Raw genomic sequence first — 16,664 nt, 5'->3', positions numbered from 1 at the left:
AGACAGGCTCTGTGGTGCCAGAGGCAAGGCTGGCACCCCAATGGCATTGCAGGTGGTTGCAAGAGAGCCCTGTCCATCTCCTCCCAACCCTCTCCTTCTTCCCTGCCCCAGGAAAGGAGATCCCAGTAGCCAGCCCTGATGTTAACCTTTACTGATAGGGAAGAGATGAACAGGGAGAAGAGATGGGAGGGGCGTAGGCAAGTGAGGGGATGGGGTCTGGAGACTTTTCTAGTTAGCCCTTCCTCGTGGTCCCCAGTCTCGACTCTGCCCCTATGTCTATGCAGACGGAAACACTTTCATAGCTTGGAGAGCAGGGGGATGACTCCACAGACACAACCCAGGGCTACCTCTGGTGTAGTATCAGACTCAGGGGTATTCCTTTGGCAGGACTTATGGGGACACAGACAGACATCCCTGTGGCTGAATGGGATTCATAGACACAGGCCCTAGCTGTATGGGTACTCATGACCAGAGTAAGCCAGCAGAAAGAGGGTCCAGGAAGAGAAGTCTGTCTCCTCCAGGCAGCCTCCCTGATTGCTTCAGCCCCTCAGCTCTCCCTTTCTGGTCCACAATCTTCGCTAGCCAACATGTCCTCTCACTGCTCCATGCCCAGGTCTCCCCATCTGCTATCTACCCCTAAACCCCACAATTCTGGCACAGGACTGGGCCGGGGTACCCCAACAGGTCTACAACTATACAAAAAAAGGGGCTAGGCACCAGAGGTGGGGATTCTGGTAGCCAGGGAGTTCTAGTGGGCTTATGCCTCCCCCAATTCTGTTTTTCCCCAACCCCATTCACAAAGTCTGCAAAAATCCCCACGGGGAAGGGTTGGTAGAAAGAAATAGATTTATTCTCATGTACAAAGCGGTTAGCCCACGGGACCATATACAACAGTTGCACAGAGTCCTAGAAAAACGCATCTCTCTAAAGGCAACTCCGAATAGGTAAGGCAGGTGGCCCCCCTCCCCCTACCCCACAACACAGTACAGAACAAAAGAGAAGGGAGAAGCTGCCGGGCTGACCCAAGAGGCCCGGCCCTATGGGGTCTCCCAAGCCCCGGGGCACAGGTGGATATGGCCTTGAAGAGGAGAGACACCCTGCCAAGGCTGAGGCCGGGTGCCTCTCTGGCTGCAGGAATGGAGGTGAGGCTTGGGCTAAGGGGGTACACACAGGGGTCCTCTGACAGACTCAAGGTCAGCTATCTGCCCTAGGGTGGCAGGGGCATTCCACAGCTTTTTCTGGGACTCCACAGACCTCGGAGGACTTTGATCTAGATAAAAGGGGTCTCAGAGAGCAGACCATCTCAGTCTACTGTTTGCCCAGATAGGGGAAGGGACTTGCCCAGGGTCACACAGCCAGGAGGAAGCATTGCTGACTCAGCTGGGGCCGGTCTCCCAGCCCAGGGATCCTTCCTGCCCATCGCTCCCATCCTGTTTTCTTCCTGAGCCTCTCTCCTCAGAGCACTGAGTGCCCCTCTGGCAGCTTCCTTGTAGGGTCCCTGCATCAATCACCCCAGGTCCTCATCCCCACCATAAGTACAGAGGCGGTCCTCAGGGGCACCTGTGGCTCCACGGCTATTTCCAGTCCTCCAACACAGTTAATGACTGTTTCTAAGATCTGCCCTCTATTCACTGAGGTGTCCCACCTTCTCCTTGAATAAGGATCCTGGAGAGGGGAAAAGGACACAGATCTGGTGAGGCAGGCCGGGGGCCCAGGAGAAGCCAGCCAGGCTGCCGGGGAGGAGTGGCTTGGGGAGGACTTGCCAAGGCGTGGTCAGACGTACAGAGCAGGGCCCACTGCTCATGGGTCACCCTGTGCTCTCAGAGGACAAATGACAAAGTCTTGGTGAGGTTGGAAGTCTTGCTTCCATTATACAGACAAGAACGCTGAGGCCCAGAAGGTCAGTACTTGCCCAGGTCACACGAGAAGTTCTGGTCTAGAACCCAGGACCCATGGCTCTGGTCCCACCAATGGAGGGTTGTGGGAGGAGGCCTGGGCAGGGCAGGATCGTGGGAGAGGCTCACGCAGAGTCAAGGCTGCAACAGCCATTGACTGGGCCCCCAGTGCCATCCAGCTCGGGCACCTCGTACTCCTCATCCAGGAAGTCCAGCGAGTTGTTGCTCGGGAGGCCGCGGATGGTGAATTTGTGTGACACCTTGGTCCAGTGCTCACGGTTTGAGGCCACACGTTCGTATAGCTCTGCCGCTTTGGGGAACAGGTCCTGCAGCAGCCTAGGGGTGCATGGGGGCAGGATTAAAGGTCAGCAGTCAGAGAGTGAGCAGCAAGAAAGATTGGGGCTATACTACAAGTTAAATTTTATAAGAATGAGGCATAGGGCTGGATGCTCAGGGAGAGCATGATGGTCTATTTCCAGAGGGGACCAAGGATGAAGTGCAGGGTCCATTTAGGGGCAAAGCAGGAGACAGCTATGCCCAGAGGCAGGGGGGTGGCTCACTGGAGCGAGGCCGAGCCAAGCCCCGCACCTGTGTCTGCTGTGATGGCCACGGCCAGCCCCGCCTCCCCCCACCCTCTGTGTGCAGAGTCCCCAGCAGTCCCCTGAGGCCCCTCACTTGTAGATGGGCATTGCAATGTGCTCCATGAAGCTGATCTGCAGCTCAGGGATGTAGGCCTTCTCACGGTCCATCATCTCCATCGGCCGGTTGCCCATGGCCTTCTCCTGCGGGCAGCAAGTCATCAGGCCTGGCCCTCTTTCTCCATTAGGCACCAGGGTCGGGCAAACCCAATCCCTCCCAGCCCCAGGCCAGGAACCCCGCTCCCACCTGGATACCCTGAGCTCACGCCCCACGTACCAAGTCTCCCTGGGAGAAGAATTCTTTGTAGATCAGCTCCTGAAAGGCCAACACTCTCATCACATCCTGTGAATGGGCTCCATCCACCCGAGCTCCTCCACAGCCCATTCCCAAGGGGGCACACTGAGGCCTCCCTCAGCCTCACCTTAGGGCCTGTGTTCACCATCCCCATCCTGGCAGGGGGATAGCCCCCGGTGGGGAGGAGTGTCTGGGTTCTGGCCCACCTCCCATCAGCCACTGACTGCTGTGTGAGCTCAAGGAAGTCCATGCCCCTCTCTGAATCTCCCCATCTGTCACGCTGAGGTGGTCTAGATTTCTATTTTCCCAAAATATAGCCAGGCTAGCTCAGCACCAGTAAGGGTGTTCAGGGTGCAGGAGCTACACAGAGCCAGGCAGGGTATGCAGCCTGCACCTGCTGGGGGAGGGGCAGGCCTTACTGCAATCTTCCTCGTGGTCTTCCAGCCCTTGGTCTGGTCAGAGAGGTCACAGGAGGTCATAAGGAGGCAGAGAAGGAGACTGTGGTGCTGCTTGTTATTTCGGTCATAGCCCACTATTGGGGAGAGGCTGGGGTCAAGGAGTGGGGCCCTCACATAGAGGGGCCGGCCCCCTCTCTAAGAACAAGCCCCACAGGGCCCACCCCAAAGTGGTCCAGGGAATTCAGCACCCTGGATGAGAGCCCATGGGCTGGGGAGGGGTCTGCCGGGTGGATTGATGCTGGAGGTGGGTCCAAACCACTGGGGATGTTCTCCAGGCAAATGCCCCCTTGGTGGTCCCTCCCCAACTCTAAGGCCCAGAGCTAAAAGCAAGCACCTTCCGCCATCTTCTGGAGGTCCTTGAAGATGCGGAGGTGGTGGGCCAGGTCCGTGGCCAAGATGATGTCCCGCATCAGGTCCAGCATGCGCTGGTAGTCCTGGGTGGGGGCCGGGAGGTGTCACGGCCTCCTGCCAGACACCCTCACCCACTCCCCGGCCCCGGGGAGCCTCTACCCATCAGCCCCTTCTCTTGTGAGGGGCCAGCTCCCAGGTCCCCCTCCCTCACCACTACCCCGGCCCATTCACCTTCCGGGAGAAGTGGTCGAAGATGTTACAACCATGGGTGTTGAGGATGGCGATGGCCTGAGCGAAGTGGTGCCTCTAGGGGGAGAGGAGTGATGGGGCCCAGTCAGGGTGGAGGGCTTCCCTCAAGACTGACCCCAAGAGAGGGAGCAGGCCCGGCCCAACCCCAGCCCCCAAGGTGAGCAGAGCAGGCAGAAACGGGAGTCAGGCTCTCAGTTCCCTTTCTGGATTCTGTTTCTACCCTTGGTGTGACCCAGGGAAGGCTCTGAGCCCCAGGTTCCTCAGCTGTCACATAGAGGGACATGACTAGGTAAGCTCTAAGGATTTCTCAAGCTGGAATAATCCTGGAATGATCCCGCGAGACTCCTAGACATTAATTCATGCAGCTAACATTTGTTTGCTGACAAGGCAAGGCAGCGTGAGATGAGGGCAAGGCCTCTGTCTCCTGATGCTGAAGGGTTGTCACTCAGAGGAAAAGCGGGCTCAGCCCAGGGCGAGCAGAACAGAAACAGGGCTGCCACCAGGCCTCCCAGGATGGAAGGGGCCCCTCATCTTGGGAGTATACAAGCCAGGCCAGTCTCTGGACGGCGTGGGGGGTAGCATGGGATGCGGTGACCTTGGCTCCCACTCTGTGCCAAGGAGGATGCCAAGTGCAGGGTACCCAGAGATGTCTCAGATTTTGTCCCTGCCCCAAGGAGCCCCCATCTGGGGGTGGGGAGACCCAAACTAAACAATCTAAGGCAAACCTGAGTGTGATGGGAGTACATCCTGTCCAGGCTTGGCAGGGAGGGGTTGCACAGGGCATTCCCAGACATGCAAAGAGAATTGTGCTAAATACAAGTCCTCCCTTTGCAAACTTGGGCTCCAGCAGAACCTGCAGCCTGACTCACACCCCTCCAAGCCTGCATCCCTCCAAGCCCATCCAGGAAAATGAGCTAGACGTGCCCTGGGGGTGGCTGCAGCTCTCACAGGCTGTCTGAGGAGCAGGATTTGGGAATAGGAGGAGCTGGGTCACAGTCTAACTTTGTAGAGGAGGAGGAGGAGGAGGACAGGAAGATGTGGGGGCCGTGGATAGGAGGTATGTGTGGGGGGGACTGGAGCAGAATGGTGGTACCTCCATGACAGAGCCCTCAGAGCTGTAGAGCGCAGCCAGCACGGATTTCTGGAAAAGCCAGGAAAACTCCATCACTCCTTCCATCCAGATCCAAGCAGCCACCCTATCAGGCTAAGCATTACCCTGTTCCTCCTGCCCCTTCCCCCGCCCCCCCAGCTCAGAGCCCAGCACAAAGCCTGGGAGAACCTCAGGCTCCTGGTCTCAGCAGCTCCCCCATCTCCTCAGGCTGGAGAAGTGACACTCCCAGCCCCCGCGAGGAGGCTGCCCACTGTGAGGAGGGCAGGGTCTCACCGAGGCCACCTGGAAGGAGTTGTTTGTGCCTCTGTGGTCTAGGTCATGACACATGCAGGAAATAAACAAGGCAAAGATCTCGATGTCCCTGGTTGGGAGACAGACAGGAAAGCGGTCCAGACACAGCTCCCTCCCCAGGCCCCCAGAGGAGGAACAGCTGGATGAGATCTCCAGCACCCAGACAGGAGCTTAGGACACCTGGGCCCCTTCCAGGAAAGAAGCCCTGGTTTGGAGTTTGACAGGCCCATCATCCCCTGGGTATGCAACTGTAAAGCTGGCCCAGGAAATAGGGCTACGCAATATCCCTCCCTGGGCTGTTAAGAGGGTCCAATGAGGCAGTGCATGTAAAGTGCCTGCCACACAGGAGTTTCCTCCCTGTCTCAGGGAAGGAGACCCCCCCGCAGCTGACAGATGGGGGTGGGAAAGGGCAGCCACTCACTCGAGGTAGTTAGTGAGCTCCAGGTTCTTGTAAAGCAGGTAGCAGAAGTGGGAGACAGAGAAGGCGTGCATCCAGTTGTGGTAAGGGGGATCTCGGTAGCCCTTCTTCACCATCAAACAGAACCTGGGGCAGGGGAGAGGGCAGCAGACAGGCTTCAGGCTCTCCTCCTCCAGGTGGCCCTTTGGTGGCCCTGCCCCATTCCTTTCCTTTCCTCACGGTCCCAATGTCTAGGAATTAATTGCCTCTCATTCATGGACCCTGCCCACACCCACAAGACTAAGTCTTCCCTGTTGTCCCAGAGAGACCCCTCCCCAGAAGGCTGGGGGCAATGGAAGTGAGAGTAGAGGACAGAGGGAGGCAGAGACCAGGGCTCCCTGCATGCAGAGGCGAGGGCTGGGCGTACGCACCGGGCCAGCGTCGGGCAGTCAATTTTGTAGTTGTTGATGAAATTCATGTCCTGCAGCATGCTCAGGATGGCCTGTAGAGGGCAGAAGGGAGGGGTCAGAGGGATTGTCAGTTTCCAGATGGGGCCACCTGCCTTGGCCCTTCTTGAAGCTTCCACAATTTTGGAGTCTTAGATCTTCAGATCTATACTAGAGAACCATAAAATGGTAATGCCCAGTCAGAGCCAAGAACTTTTCAAAGAACTCTTGGAACCAAGCTCACACAAAATCTTAGAAAAATAGGGAGCGAGGAGCCAACCCTGAGGCCCTATGCCCTGGGCACTGTTGGTTCCGGAGTGGCCTTTGGTAATCATTCAGCCAGCCCGTGGCCCCCGGGAGCATGCTGGCAGACCACATGGCCACTCCGTCTCTAAAGGAGGCGCTATAGTCTTTCTTAATGACTCTGGTTTACCAGGAAGTTCCTGTACACATCGAATTTAAATCTCTGCCTACACACCCTCTGCCTCCACAGTCCAGTGAGTGGGGGGCAGGGGGCAGCTCACCATGGAAGTATCATCTTCTGGGAGAGAGCGAGGGGTATAGATAAAACTGGCGAAATTGGAGTCAATGACAGCCACCGGCGGGATCCCTTCATGGAGAAGTTTGGTATATTCATCATCAGAGACCTACAGGGGACCAGCCAGGGCATTAGAAGATGACCTCCACTCATCCAGTGTCCTCACCCTCAAATTCCCACAGCAGGGGGAACCCCTCACCCAGAGCACACCCCAGTTGGGCCATCCACTCCACAGATTGTCACTGTGCGGGAGACTACCACCCTCCCCTCACAGCCTTGTGGCCCATCTACTATGCCTCCTTATTGGTGACCACCCTCATCTGTAACAGCTTACCCTCAGCAAAGGTGGAGGACACTCCTTGGTGATACCCCTAAAGCCATGGTAGCCTTTCATAGGCACCAACTTGAAGATGACTTATTGAGGGGGGACCATCACAGAATCGAACCTCAGTCCTTCCTACTACAGCTTTGACCCTACCTACAAAGTCTGGGACCCTTTGGTTTGGGCACAGGTGAGAGGAAATGTTCAAAGCAGCAATGGCCACCACATACTCTGACCTAAAGCCTGGGACAGCTTTTCTGACACGGGGTCTGAGAATGGGATGGAATAGCATCATTAGGACTTCCCAGCACTGCAGGACCACTGGACCTATGGGAGCTGTGGGAAGGGCCCTGAGTGGGTTTTTCAGCCCTTAGTCATTCCCAAGGTGGGAATTATCCCTGGACATGGGGAACAGCTGGCTAAACCAGGTTCTTCCCTGGAATGGGTCCTGCTGCTAGCCTTGGTGCTGAACCAGCCGGTGCCTGGAAGGAGAGCTGGAGACCAGGCATTGCATTGGGTCAATCTCATCATCTTCAAGAGAGGGCAATCAGAAATCTCAGCCTGGTCCTGAGCCCAAGAGGATCTGGGGAGGCAGGGAAGGAACAGGTGGGCTGCAGGGGACCCTGGGACCCTGGGAAGGAGGACAGAAGCTCCTTGCATACTCACCTTCATGTGGTACATCATCATCTCATTAGCGAGGTGGCTGCGATACTGGGCCTCATTCACTTTCTTGTAAAGGAGGGACTGAGGAGCAGAAAGGGAAAGATGGGGCTCAAGCAAGGTGGCTGTGAAACCTCAGAATGCCCAGGAGTGGGACAAAGGGGCAAGACAGAATCCCTCTTCCTGTCCCGTGCTGGGCCTTCCAACCCCAGCTGAGAGTAGGGAGCCTCCTCCAACTGTCATGGAGACCTCCCCTTGCTCCTCCTCCCAGGGCCTCTTAGCATTTGAACCAGCACTCTGTCTCTTCCAGAACCTGCCCTGAGGCCCACAGCAGAGAAAGAGAAGCACAAAGGAGATACAGTGTCAGGGACTGATGGGTTGGAGTCCCAGGCCAGAGCTACCAGCTCTGGACAACAAGACCCAACATTTCCCAGAAAGAAGCTGACCAGGGGCTTGGATTGAGGTTGCTTTCCAAGGGGGACAGGGGCAGGGTGGGTGAATAGACAACTGGGGTTTCCCATGGTCCTGGGAGCCTAACGGGGCAGGACAGGAAATAGTAAATTTTCAGATGGGAAGTGAGTTCAGAAGTGACGAGCAGGTACTGAAGGTTGCACAGCAACTCAGCAGCGGGGCTCTGCGTCCCAGGCGGGGTACACCCGTCTAGACAGCAAGGACACCCAATGTGGAGAGGAAGGCAGAGGGTCCTGCACAGGCCCTGCCGCTGTTCCCACTCACATGGGCGATGCTGATGCCACAGTAGATGGAGAAGGCTGTTGCCAGGTCCTCATCGAACTTGCTGAACCATGGTCCGTTGATCTTGTTCACCAGCTCAGCCACACCGATGACCTCTGGGAGCCGGAGAGGGGCTAGGATCCGCCGGTGGATGTGTCCGGCAGGGATCTGCCCTCCCAGGGTGCCCTTAAGGGATGTCCCATGCCTGGGAAACCCCGTCCCTTCTGCTTCAGGACGCTCAGGAAGGGTTGCCAACCCTCTGCTCAGCTCCGCCCCGTCCAGTTCAGGCCCCGCCCCGCCCTGGCCCTGCCCCGCCCCTCCCCACCCTTCGGCCGGGAGCCCGCACCCTGGTTCTCATTCTTGATGGGAAAGCAAAGGATGTTGCGTGTGCGGAAGCCGGTGCTGTCGTCCACGCCACGGTAGAAGAGTGGGTGTGCGTACGCGTCTGGGATGTTCAGGATCTGGCCCGTGGTCGCCACGTGGCCCGCGATTCCCTGGTCTGCCGGGATGCGGATCTCATAGCTCTGCGGGGGCAGGCGTGGGTAGGGAGGAAGAAGTCAGCGGCCAGACACAAAGTGGACTATCGACTGTCCGGCCTGCTCCTCAGCCCCCTGCGGACACCCGGGCCTCAGGACCACAGCCACACGCTCCCTCCGCACGGCCCTGCCTTACCTCGTCCTCCACCACGCCCCCGTCGAACACCTTGGCCACCAGTTCATTCTGATCCAGCAGGAACACGGAGCAGCTGTGAGGAAACGGCCTTGGTCCACGGGGCCCTGACACCCCTCTCAGACCACCCCCCACTTCTCAGGACTTGAGGCAAAGCCTGGATTTCCGAGGCTGGATAGGAGAGATTCTCAGGGCTTGGCTCCCGACTTTAGAACAGACCAGTGGTTTATTTGTTGTTGTTTGTTTGGTAGCATCTACTCTGGGCCACCCGCTGTTAGGAGCTGAGGATCCTTGGCCAGCAAAGTGAGCCCCGCCCCTGTTTTCATTGGATGTTATAGAATAAAGGATCACACAACGCCTGATGGGTCCCGACAACAAGCAACGGAGGGGGGGAAAGAGTGGAGAAAAGGAGAGGAGGAAGACAGGCCCAGGGCCTCTCTCGCCCCTCCTGGGGGGAGATTCACTCACATCTCAGCATTGCTGAGGTTTCGGGCCTCTGTAATGATCTCCTGAAGCAGGACAGAGACGTCGTCTGTGGGAGGGAGAAACATGGGGGCCTGTGGTGAGAACAGGCTGGACTCCCACCTCTCATTCCCAAATCTCCAGCCTCCACTCCCACCCCACAGCTAAGCATGGCGGACAGTACACTCACCCAGGTGAGTGAAGAGGTTCTTTGCCACTTGGAGAAGAGCCTGGGATGGAGAAAATGGAGAACATAGGGGTTCAGGTTACAGTCTCCAGCCCCCTGCCTCCAACAGACCCAGGGGCTTCTCATTGCTCTCCTAGAGCTTTCAGGACATGCTGGAGACTAGCAGAGACGAGTCAATTATATCATTTGGCTACTAAGCGAGGGAGTGGGAGAAGTAGCCCCAGTGAAGTTGTGTAGAAATCTTGAGTCTCAGATGTGCGTTCACCTCCGCTCCAGACACCCAGATGTTGCTGTAGTACCCAAGTTGAACACTAGAGGGACCCAGTGTCTGCACCCATTGGCGCTGTCCCGAAAAACTACCGACTTCCCCTTTTAGAGGCCTCCGGGGCACTGGGTAATCTCCCTGCGGTGGTTTAGATAGACATGGGCTTTTCTCTTGTGGATGACTTTCCGGGGCTGAGAGCTGGGCGACTTCGTTCCTGAGAGAGGCGCAAGGCAGATCTCTCTTTCTCACCTGGCACTCACACTTGAGCTTCTGCTCCTTCTGGAAGGCCAGGGTGCTGGTGAGCACGGTGCTGGTGTATTGGAAGCAGTGCTGGGTCACCTGCTCATCCTGGTCTGTGAACCTAGGGGAGGAGGTGGGGGTCACTGGAGAGGAAAGAATGACAAACTTCTCTCCCCATTTCTCCCTTCCTCCAGGAAGTGCTCTCAGAGACCCACCAGCTAACCATCACTCTCCTCTACTGGGGCTGCTCGCAGCACTGGCAGCTTGGGGCAGCTGTCCCCTCAGACTAGGCGCTCCCTGAGGGGATGGCTCTAGTTCTCCTAGACCAAAATGTGTCTTCCTCCTCAGACTATTATTAATATCCCTTGAAGTCAGAGCCATGTCTCCCTCCTCTGACTTTGAATTTACCGAGACTGAGTCTGCGTCTCCTCCCTCAGACTGGAGACTTGCCCAGGCCAGAGCTGGGTGTCCTCCTGCTCCTCCCCAGGAGCCCCTCCATTCTCAAGGATGGGCAGTGGCACTGCCCTGGCTCACCCAGCTCCTGTCACTATCCTACGCTCCCCTCATCTCTAGGTGTACCTTAACTTCAGCCATGCTAAAATCCTCATCATTCTGAGAAAACCTCAGGCTCCTTCGTACCTTTATGCTTTTCCCCATACCGTCTGCTCTGCCTGGAATACCTTTGCCACCCTCTTCCTTCTATGCCATGAAAGTAAACTTTAAGTCTTAAAGGCAGGGACCATAACTGTATCACCCCATGCCCAATGCAGAGCCTGGTCCAGGGGAGATATTTGGGAAGAGTTTGCTAAATATCTTAACTGTACTCTACCTCTACCTCTGCCCTTATCACTAGCATCACCACACTCCCAGCGGAAGGGATTCTGGAGTCCTTGTTTTCTGAGTTCACGGCAGCTTCTCTGTACTCACTACTTTGAGCTGAACCCCACCTTGGCTCATGCAATCATTCAGCACTCCCTCCCTGAAATATGTGGGACCTAGAGATGGCCTTGCCGGTGCCTTGGGCCTCAGGGCTGTCACCAAGGCTCCATCTCCTTTCCCTTCTGATACCACCTCTCCTCCAGGTCTAGGGCCATCTCAGAATCCAGTCCCACAACCAGCAGTGAGAGGTCACAGTCCCTGCTGGACCTCCACTCACTCTGCCCTCCTCTCCCCAAAGGTCTTTCCAAGGCCATCTGGTCAGGACACTGCTGGACAAGTAGGTGCTCACCATGTATTTATTGAATGGCAGAAATTCTCCCACCGCTAGGATGCCCACCAGAACCAAACGACACAGATCCCACATCGTCCCTGCCTCAGCGGGCTCTGCTTTGTCCCTGTCTTCATTACCCCTGGTCCATCCAACCGCCTACAGAGCTCTCTGCTAGCAGGTCCTGCTGCACAGACCTGCGACTCCCAGATCGCTGCCCCACCTCTGCAGATCCCATCCCTGGGCTTCTCACACGTCTCTAGTCCCAACATCTCCCGTCTCTACTTCGTGCAGGAGCTCCTGGCCCTCAAATCCATCCTGCTTGCTTGGGCCGCAGGAGCCAAACATCTTGTCAGCATCTCTCTGCATCCTGGAATCAGGTCTCAGCCCTTCACCTGCCTGCTCCTCCCTACCTGTATGACTCTGCCCAAACTGCTAGACCTGCTGGACCACATGTGGCAGCATTCACATCCCGAACCTGCTCCAAGGACAGACATGGCTAATCAATCACAGTACTAAGATCCAGTTTCAACACAATGCTTCAGGAAGCTACTGTCAATCAGTGAGTTGATCTAGGACATGACATCTATTTATGATACCACTCCTAGACCCCAAATATGACCTCAGTTCTTGTGATATGCTTCCAGATATGCCTGTTTACCTGACTCCGTGCCCTGCCCACCACTGTGTTTTGTATGATTCTTATAACTGCCATGTTATAAGTGCCTCTAAAGACTCTAAGCTTAGCCTAGCCCCCAAACCCGTATTCCTTTTAGCCGCTGCTCACTATGTCAGTGATGCTCTGGGGTCCCAGAGAGTTCACCCAGCCCAGAGCTCACCACCCCTCCATCAGGGAGTTCCCATCAGAAATGTCAAAACGGGATGGCAAGCTGGTGGAAGGCCAGTATCCTAATGGTCGATAATCAATCCCAACTGCAGGAAGTGGGCAAAGAGAAGGGGAACTCACTGGGACCTCAACATGACTTTTAAATAAGCCAAAATGGGTGATGGAGAGTCAACAGTTGCCTGTGCCTCAGCCACAGCGGCTCAAGGGCCGAGCACCCTAAGAATCCCACAGTCTCTTGCACCAACAAACCATTCAGTCCACCATTGCTAGAAAGTACCCCTGCCTAGGACCCTTCCCGCACCGTTACCCTAGCTGGGCCCTGTCCAGTCTCTCAGCTTCATCTCCTGATCACATCACCCCACCCAGACTCACAAGTCTCCTCCAAGTTTGTTGAAAGAGCAGGCCAGGGCCACCACCTGGTCAGTGGCTCGGCTGATGACAGGGACACAGAGCATGGCCTGCAGCTCGCAGCCCAACATGCTTTGCAGCTGTTGCACGTCCTCCTGCAAAGGGGAAGTGAGTCAGGGGAAGGGTAGAGGGGGAGAGTATGCTCCCTTCCCCCAGCCCTCCACCACACTATGTGACAGCCAGTTCTAAAGGACCCATACAGCATACAGGGTGGGAAGTGCTGTGATATGGAAGTGGGTTGGGAGAAAATCCCTGGGTCTTGTCTCCCACATTCTTAGGCTGCCCTGTCGCACAAACCCTGGCCCTGGGGACTGGACGGGGCCTCTCCCCTTGCCTCCTCCCCTGGTCCAGCTAGGTCACGGCTTACAGAGGTGAGATCTTTCAGTTGGATAGACTTCTTGTCTTCCACCACTTGGCCCAGGCGTCCCATTGTCATCTGGGGAGTGAGGAGAGACTGAGTCAGGGCCCAACTCTCCCCAAGGTCAGGCAATCTCAGATCCTGCCCCACCCTCAAGTCTGGAAGTTTCAAGGACCTCTTCCAGTCAATCCAAATGGTGGATAGGGTCCACACTGAAGGGGGTGAGTTCTGCTCCTGACCAGAACCCCCTTTGGAGGATGTTAGGGTCCTCCCTAACTAGAAGAGAAAAGCAGACTCCCAAGATTCTTGTTCTTAACAGATTCTAAGCGAGTTCAATCCAAAAATACTCTAACAGAAGTGAACTGGTCCCACGTAAGCCGTTCTGTAGATTGTAAGAGACTTCTCTCTCATAACATTCCTAAGTAGATCCCAAGATCCAGATAATTCCACCAGATTCCAAGAGATTCTAGTAGATCCCAGCCCCTCTGGACACATCCCAGGAGCGCCTAGTTTGCCTTAACTTCTCCTGCAGACTCCAACACGAGACAGACACAGGACTCACCGGGAAGCTGACCTCTTCCTCCAGCACTTTATCTCCAATGACCTGGAGGACAGAGCAATGGGGACCCGTTAAAGGACACGAAAGGTTCTTCCCCTGGGAACCTGGGTCCCTCGCCCAGTCCCACAATGGACTTGGGCCCTCACCTTACAGGAGAGCTGCAGATTGTCCTCGGACACCAGCAGGAGGCAGCAGCAGGATGCCTGGGTCTCCTGCTGCAGCTGAGAGGGAGTAACAGAGAGAGCGAGGGGCTGACCACGGAACTGCGCCACCCCTACTCCCCGCCCTCTCGCCTCTCGGAGGCTTCTCAGGTAGGTGGAGGAGAGAAGAGAGGGGGGGACATTGGAATCTGAACTGATGGAGGGCTCAAGGGAACGTTATTCCAAAAAGGAGCACAAGGGGAGAGGCATGGGGACTCACATATTGGAGGACTTTGAGCTGCAGGGAAGAGGCATCCAGGTCGTAGAGTTCCCCTGTAACAGTGGGGCGCGGGTCAGAGAGAGGGCCCATAGACTCCCCCAAGACTGCGCTGCCTCCGGCTTCACCCGCCAGCCCAGCCCACAGATCTCCCAGTTGCTACCCGGCTGCTCCGGGCCACGCCACCTCTCAGGCCCCGCCCACCCCAAACAAGGCCCCTCGAACCCCCTAGGTTCGACCCTTCCTCACCCCCAGGCCGGGCCCCAGCCGAGTCCTCACCACACAGTTGCAGGATCTTTCGGTCCTGGTCGGTGTGGGCAATCTCGCTTTTCTTGTCTTTCGCCGCTCCCGCCGGGGGGTTCTGAACCGCTTCGAGGGCCGCGCGGGGCCCGTGCTGCTGCTGCAGGGCCTGCACCCTTCGCAGGGCCACCAGCGTCTGGGGCGGACTAAGCAGTCAGCGAGCCACTCGCCCCATCTTTACCGCGCTCGCCGCCTTAGGACTTCTCGCCTTCGGTCAAGCCATTCCCTCTGCCTGCAGTGCCCATCGCCTCCACCTCCCCCCACCCCAAACAACTCATCCTTCAGCGGTCCACCCTCCTGTGGGATTGCACGGTCCCTGGAGCGTCCCTCTGTCCACGAACAGATATGTACAGGGTTTGTCTCCACCCCCAGCCCAAGATTCTTCCAAGACAGAACAGAGTCAGATTTCTGTGTCTCTACCATCCACAAGGAGTCCTAAGTCATTGCTAAAGTCACATTACAAAATCTCAGGAAAGAGCCTCGATATTATATAGATAGTCCTTCCTAAGTACTGACAAGACATTTGACTCTTAACTCACAAGTACTCTAAGTAGGTCAGTACTATCCTTATCCTCATTTTCTGATGTGAAACTGATGCTCAGAGAGGTTAAGTGACTTGCTCAAGGTCACACAGCCCAAACGTGGTGGACTGAAACCTGGGTCTGTCCAGTTCCCTGGCCACATCGTCTTCCCACCAGTTGTGATGAGCGTCTTCAGCAGCCCCCCACCCAACCCCAGCCCTACTGCCCACTCACATGCTTCTCTACAGCTTGAAGGCTCCTTTCTTCACTGTCACTCAGCTGGCCACAGTGCACCTGGAGGGATGTGGAACAGGGACCAACTGTGACCTTCCTTAGCTTCCCATCTCTGTCAGAGTGCCCTCCTCATGCCCAGCACACACCTGTCCCCACCAACACATACACACTCCAGTCTACGAGCTTCAGGGATAACCTGTCCTTCTGATTAAGCACACGGCTCCAGAAAATTCCCCACCTCCAGGAAGCCCTCTACATCTAATCCAAAGTGGCTTTTCTGATCTCTGCCTTTTCAGTCACTGTTCCATCAACAGCACAATGGAGAGGTATAGTGGGGAAAGAGGGATGACCTGCGACCCCTCTCCATCTCCCAGCTCATGCAGCACTTCAGCCCCTCATAAAGGAACGAGTGGTATTAGCCTCAGCCTCCCACCTTCATCATTTTTGAGTAGGGGTTTGAGCCCTTCCTAAGTTTGGGGTAAGGGAAGAGGGCTGACATGTATGGAGCGTCTGCTGTGCATTAAGACCTTGGGAGGATGGGTGAATAAAGGAATGAATGAATGGCCTTGGATGTGATTCTCACCACCTGGAAGGCAGGCCTCCACCTGCAGATGAACCAATTCCCAGAAAAATTTGAGTGACTTGCCCAAGGTTACACAGCAGCAAGTGGCTGGGTTGGGACAGTACCAACTACTCCCTCACCTTCTTTGCCCACAGCCTCCCCTCTCCAGATCCACTTTCATCAGCACCCCCATCATCCTGTCCCTCTCCAACTGCCCAGTGTCATTCACCAGGAATCCCCTCAGCCCACCTTTCATACTCTGTGTAGTCCCTTCCCCCACCCCTGCTTGGGTGATTGATGTAGAAAATGAGAGAGAGGGAGGGAGGGGTGGCAGTCTGGGGACCCAGTGCAGGCCTGCCACCAGCATCTGGTGCCTACTCAGAGCTGCTCACCACCTACGGGGCACCCCATGGTGACTGAACTGGGGTCCCCTCCTTCATCCTCCCTCCCCACTCAGCAGCCCCCCTCCCTGCTCTAGGTTCCCTGCCAGGAGCAGATGGAGAGGAGGAGACCAGTAGGTTCCCAGGAAGCTCATATCTGGCTGGGGTGGGACGGAGTGGGGGATGCAGGTGGATGGGGTGCAGAACCTCATACCTGAGGAAGGAGGAGAGGGCAGGCTGGGTGTGTGGGAACTTAAAGACTGTGGGAGCTCAGCGGGAGGGGGCAGAACCCACACTGAAGCGTGGGGAAGACAGGTAGAGCCTGAAGAGAGGGGACAGTGCAGGCAGGAGCTGTCCTGGCCGTGCTGGGTAGTAGGTGGCATGAGGAGATGAGGATCTGGGCAGGAGTGAGATCCCTGTCGCCACAGAGGGGAGGACCTTGAGTGCCAGGCTAAGGAATTGGATTTTAGCGTGAGGGTCATGGCCTACAGCGTGTACGGTGAATTGGAGGGAGCAACACTGGAGGCAGGAAGACCTGGATGAGGCCTGGGCCACCAAGGACGGCGTTGGAGGTTAAGCTCTGGATGAGGCTCTCTGACTACGACAGGACGGGGAGTTGGAAGAGGCCGGGGCGTGGGTCATTCACACGTGGTTTATATGACTAT

General features: G+C 56.4%; 1 protein-coding gene across 5 annotated transcripts in view; it reads right to left on the bottom strand.

Moving 5' to 3' along the window:
• Positions 1-828: 828 nt before the first annotated feature.
• PDE2A (phosphodiesterase 2A) overlaps positions 829-16,664 on the bottom strand; it is a 92,757-nt gene continuing 76,921 nt past the window's right edge. For all 5 annotated transcript variants that reach the window (XM_019744352.2, XM_019744351.2, XM_074335826.1 and 2 more), the window contains 25 exons: positions 15,058-15,117; positions 14,282-14,438; positions 14,006-14,058; positions 13,732-13,806; positions 13,589-13,630; positions 13,036-13,104; positions 12,633-12,763; positions 10,216-10,327; positions 9,705-9,744; positions 9,521-9,584; positions 9,056-9,128; positions 8,730-8,907; positions 8,387-8,499; positions 7,658-7,735; positions 6,656-6,778; positions 6,117-6,187; positions 5,710-5,832; positions 5,271-5,358; positions 4,980-5,027; positions 3,869-3,943; positions 3,621-3,720; positions 3,248-3,360; positions 2,811-2,849; positions 2,571-2,677; positions 829-2,231 (listed from right to left, as the gene is read on the bottom strand). In XM_019744352.2, the coding sequence (XP_019599911.2) occupies positions 2,021-2,231; positions 2,571-2,677; positions 2,811-2,849; positions 3,248-3,360; positions 3,621-3,720; positions 3,869-3,943; positions 4,980-5,027; positions 5,271-5,358; positions 5,710-5,832; positions 6,117-6,187; positions 6,656-6,778; positions 7,658-7,735; positions 8,387-8,499; positions 8,730-8,907; positions 9,056-9,128; positions 9,521-9,584; positions 9,705-9,744; positions 10,216-10,327; positions 12,633-12,763; positions 13,036-13,104; positions 13,589-13,630; positions 13,732-13,806; positions 14,006-14,058; positions 14,282-14,438; positions 15,058-15,117 (2,343 nt within the window). In that variant the 3' untranslated portion in view covers positions 829-2,020. The remainder of the gene's footprint in view (positions 2,232-2,570; positions 2,678-2,810; positions 2,850-3,247; positions 3,361-3,620; positions 3,721-3,868; positions 3,944-4,979; positions 5,028-5,270; positions 5,359-5,709; positions 5,833-6,116; positions 6,188-6,655; positions 6,779-7,657; positions 7,736-8,386; positions 8,500-8,729; positions 8,908-9,055; positions 9,129-9,520; positions 9,585-9,704; positions 9,745-10,215; positions 10,328-12,632; positions 12,764-13,035; positions 13,105-13,588; positions 13,631-13,731; positions 13,807-14,005; positions 14,059-14,281; positions 14,439-15,057; positions 15,118-16,664) is intronic.

This window comes from Rhinolophus sinicus, linkage group LG06, assembly GCF_036562045.2.
Source record: "Rhinolophus sinicus isolate RSC01 linkage group LG06, ASM3656204v1, whole genome shotgun sequence".
NCBI classification, from domain to species: Eukaryota; Metazoa; Chordata; class Mammalia; order Chiroptera; family Rhinolophidae; genus Rhinolophus; species Rhinolophus sinicus.
The sequence above is the reverse complement of the archived record's forward strand: the minus strand, read 5'-3'. Positions and strand labels throughout refer to the sequence as shown.